At 39.5% G+C, this 2,940-nt stretch overlaps 1 protein-coding gene across 1 annotated transcript in view; it reads right to left on the bottom strand.

Moving 5' to 3' along the window:
* Window positions 1-2,940, bottom strand: part of LOC101851729 (alpha-(1,3)-fucosyltransferase fut-6) — a gene marked incomplete in the record, with an annotated part of 13,712 nt that overhangs the window by 2,587 nt on the left and 8,185 nt on the right. Inside the window, 2 exon segments of the mRNA XM_013081696.2 lie at window positions 404-563; window positions 2,230-2,440. Of these exon segments, the coding sequence (XP_012937150.1) occupies window positions 404-563; window positions 2,230-2,440 (371 nt within the window).

The following is a 2,940-nucleotide window of genomic DNA, read 5'->3' as shown; positions in this document are numbered from 1 at the left end:
ACACACACACACACACACACACACACACACACACACACACACACACACACATCGCCATAATTGTTCTGGAATGAACCAACATCAAGCCCAGTCCCTCTTCAGCACTATATTGAAGACAGTATACTTATATAATGTAGTATGAACTCAAAGAGTCCCTTTAATTGCGATAAGGTAATTTATAAGTTTGACCTCTGATTTCAACGCCAATCTCTGATAATATTAAGCCAGGAAACAGTAGTAAAACAGACATAGATGAATGTGAGCCTAGAAAAGAAGGAGCAAACACAGATTAAGAAACTGCAATAAACCTCTAAAAAGGGCGTTGTACATGTACATCTGAACAGCTGGCTATCGTTATAATAATGTTATGGTATACAAGCGAGAATTGGATTTTTAACAATACCTCAAAATCCGCCGCATCTACATAAACCCCGTGAGGCAGGTATCGCTTATAGTCAAACCCCCCGCGGACCACAGGAATGACGTCAACATCATGGAAAATCTTGAAGAATTTTTCGGTGATGTAATCGATGCAGAAAGCGTTTTCAAACGCCAGATAAAACCTGAAAATAGACAACAACACTATTAAATGCGAGCTTTATTATGCCATAATGCGTTGTGCATATATATTTTGTCAATAACACACTGGTGCTTACCCTCAAAGGGCTACATGTATTGAAGTGGCAGTTTGCATTGTGTTGCATGTTTCCCCGAAAAGCCGGAAATGTTTCTGAATGTTCCAGATCCTTGTAACATTTGTAACAAAGCCGGATTTTCTCGTCCCCATTTGGGGAATTATTCTCTCAGTCAGGCTTATATGAGTCTGAAATGGTATAGGTTGAACGCCCCAGTCAAAACTACAAGGTTATTTAAGAGACCGGGTTATGAGTCTACACGGTTTTGAAATTGATATCCTCTTAATTTCCATCTTGTGACTTTGACTGTTTTACTAGTGGACTCTTCAATATTTTATCGGAACGGATGTCCTTGAAAAAAAAAGACATATCCAAAAAGTGTCACAGACAAGCTGATCTGATCTAACCGGACCATCAGCTTCGCACCTGAAATGCTGTCAGTTGGAAAATAATTTCTACAGTTTTTAGGATAATGAGGAAATGAATTACACCCACTGACAGATACATCATATTCTGTAACACTAGCCGATAAACGTTCTGCAACAAAGACACAACTATTCTGTGTAATATAGGTGGGTAGTACTTATTCTGGTTTTGTTGAGTGTTTCTTAAATTTTACAGCTCTTAATTATCGCGACTCAAAATTGGTCATGTAAGGGCAGCTGACATTTTGGGGCTGTTTTAAAATCGTTTTCGGCAAAAGTATATAGCCCTGTGAGAAAGAGGGTTAGCGTCCTAGTCAAAATGTAAAGCTGAGGGTTTGTGACGAAAACGTTAATGAGTTCGACACCCTTCTCCTTTGGGCGTAGCGTTGTGAACAGATACTTTAGTAAAAATGCATTCCGCCCTTTTTTTCTTAAAGTAAGTGAAAAGTAGAGCTGGTTGTAACGGAGTATAAGTACTCCGGTACTTGTACATATCTTACAATTTTCGATAATTTTACTGTACTCCGATATATTTTTGAGAATCAGTACTCTACTCTTCTCAAACACTTTTTATAAAAGTACTTTTGAGTAATTTGGAGTACATTTTGTGTACTTTTGAAAGGTAAGTGCTGGCAAACGGAAACAGTTTTGTTTCGCATCGATTTTCGACTTCCTTATTTTTGGCCGAGTTCAGCTTATTTAAAGTAACAGCGGGGGCTTTCGTGACCTAGAGGTTAAGATGTTCACCTCTCATTCAAAGGTCCCGGGTTCGAATCCGGGTAGTGATGGAAAACATTTTCTTCTCTTTCCTCTCATATCCTGTTCTCCAACAATGTTCTGTCGTCTGCTTTCGTCTCCAATTTCTGCCCCCAGCCCCTCATCTCCTTTGCCGCCTCCTCTGGGCTACTGACATTTCAAACCCTCCCCTTCCGCTCTCCGAAAAGAAAAAAAATTTATCCTGACCAGGAAATCGAACTCGAGTCTTCTGCGTACTACAACGAAGCACCAAATAGCTACACTACAGAAACCAGTGAACCTGGTTCAGAAAAAACCTACAATAATAAGAACCCCCCCCCAAAAAAAACAAAACAAAAAACAAACAAACCCAAAACAAAAACCAAACTACTTTAAAATCCCAAGCAAACAAATAAACGCCCAAAACGACCTACTTGTATTTTCTGGTCAACATGGGCAGACAAAGGTCCTGGTCACTGGCTCTGGAGTGCTGCGCCTGGCCACACTTCCGCGTCCCACACCGGCCAAACACATGGACGGGGGTCAGTTTGTGCATGCGCAGAACGTACTGCTCCCTCTGTGACCGGGTCTCGCAGTGGCTCACAAACCAAGCCAGGAGCTCAGTCTTGCCGTCGTAGATCTTACCTGAATGATGATGATAATAACAATGATAACAAAAACAATAACAATTACAATGATAACAATAACAATAATAATAATAATGACAATAATAATGACAATAATAATGACAATAAAAGTAATAATAATAATAGTAATAATAATAGTAATCTTACTACTAATGGAGCTAAGGCCAAATTTTGCGAACAGTATATTACTAGAAACTACCCAATGAAAAAATATGAAACTTTGCCAGTACCCATAACTTGAAACGTAGTGTTGCACTATTTATTTTCATTAAGATCAAACGTGTAAGAAAAAAAGCCCATTTAAAGTTAAATTCAGTCCTTTTGTAGCGATCACCATCATTTGCTTCGACATTGTATATTCACTGCAGAGTGCCGACTGCGCCGAAGGATATTTTGTGTTCAGTTGTATATTAAGTAAGTTTACGGAAATTCCCGGTTTCGATCTCACGCCTTTGACCGTCTTCTCAGAGCGGGTTTGGAGCGCTCATAGAAGGAGGA

This window comes from Aplysia californica, unplaced genomic scaffold (genome assembly GCF_000002075.1).
Source record: "Aplysia californica isolate F4 #8 unplaced genomic scaffold, AplCal3.0 scaffold00142, whole genome shotgun sequence".
Taxonomy (NCBI): Eukaryota; Metazoa; Mollusca; class Gastropoda; order Aplysiida; family Aplysiidae; genus Aplysia; species Aplysia californica.
The sequence above is the reverse complement of the archived record's forward strand: the minus strand, read 5'-3'. Positions and strand labels throughout refer to the sequence as shown.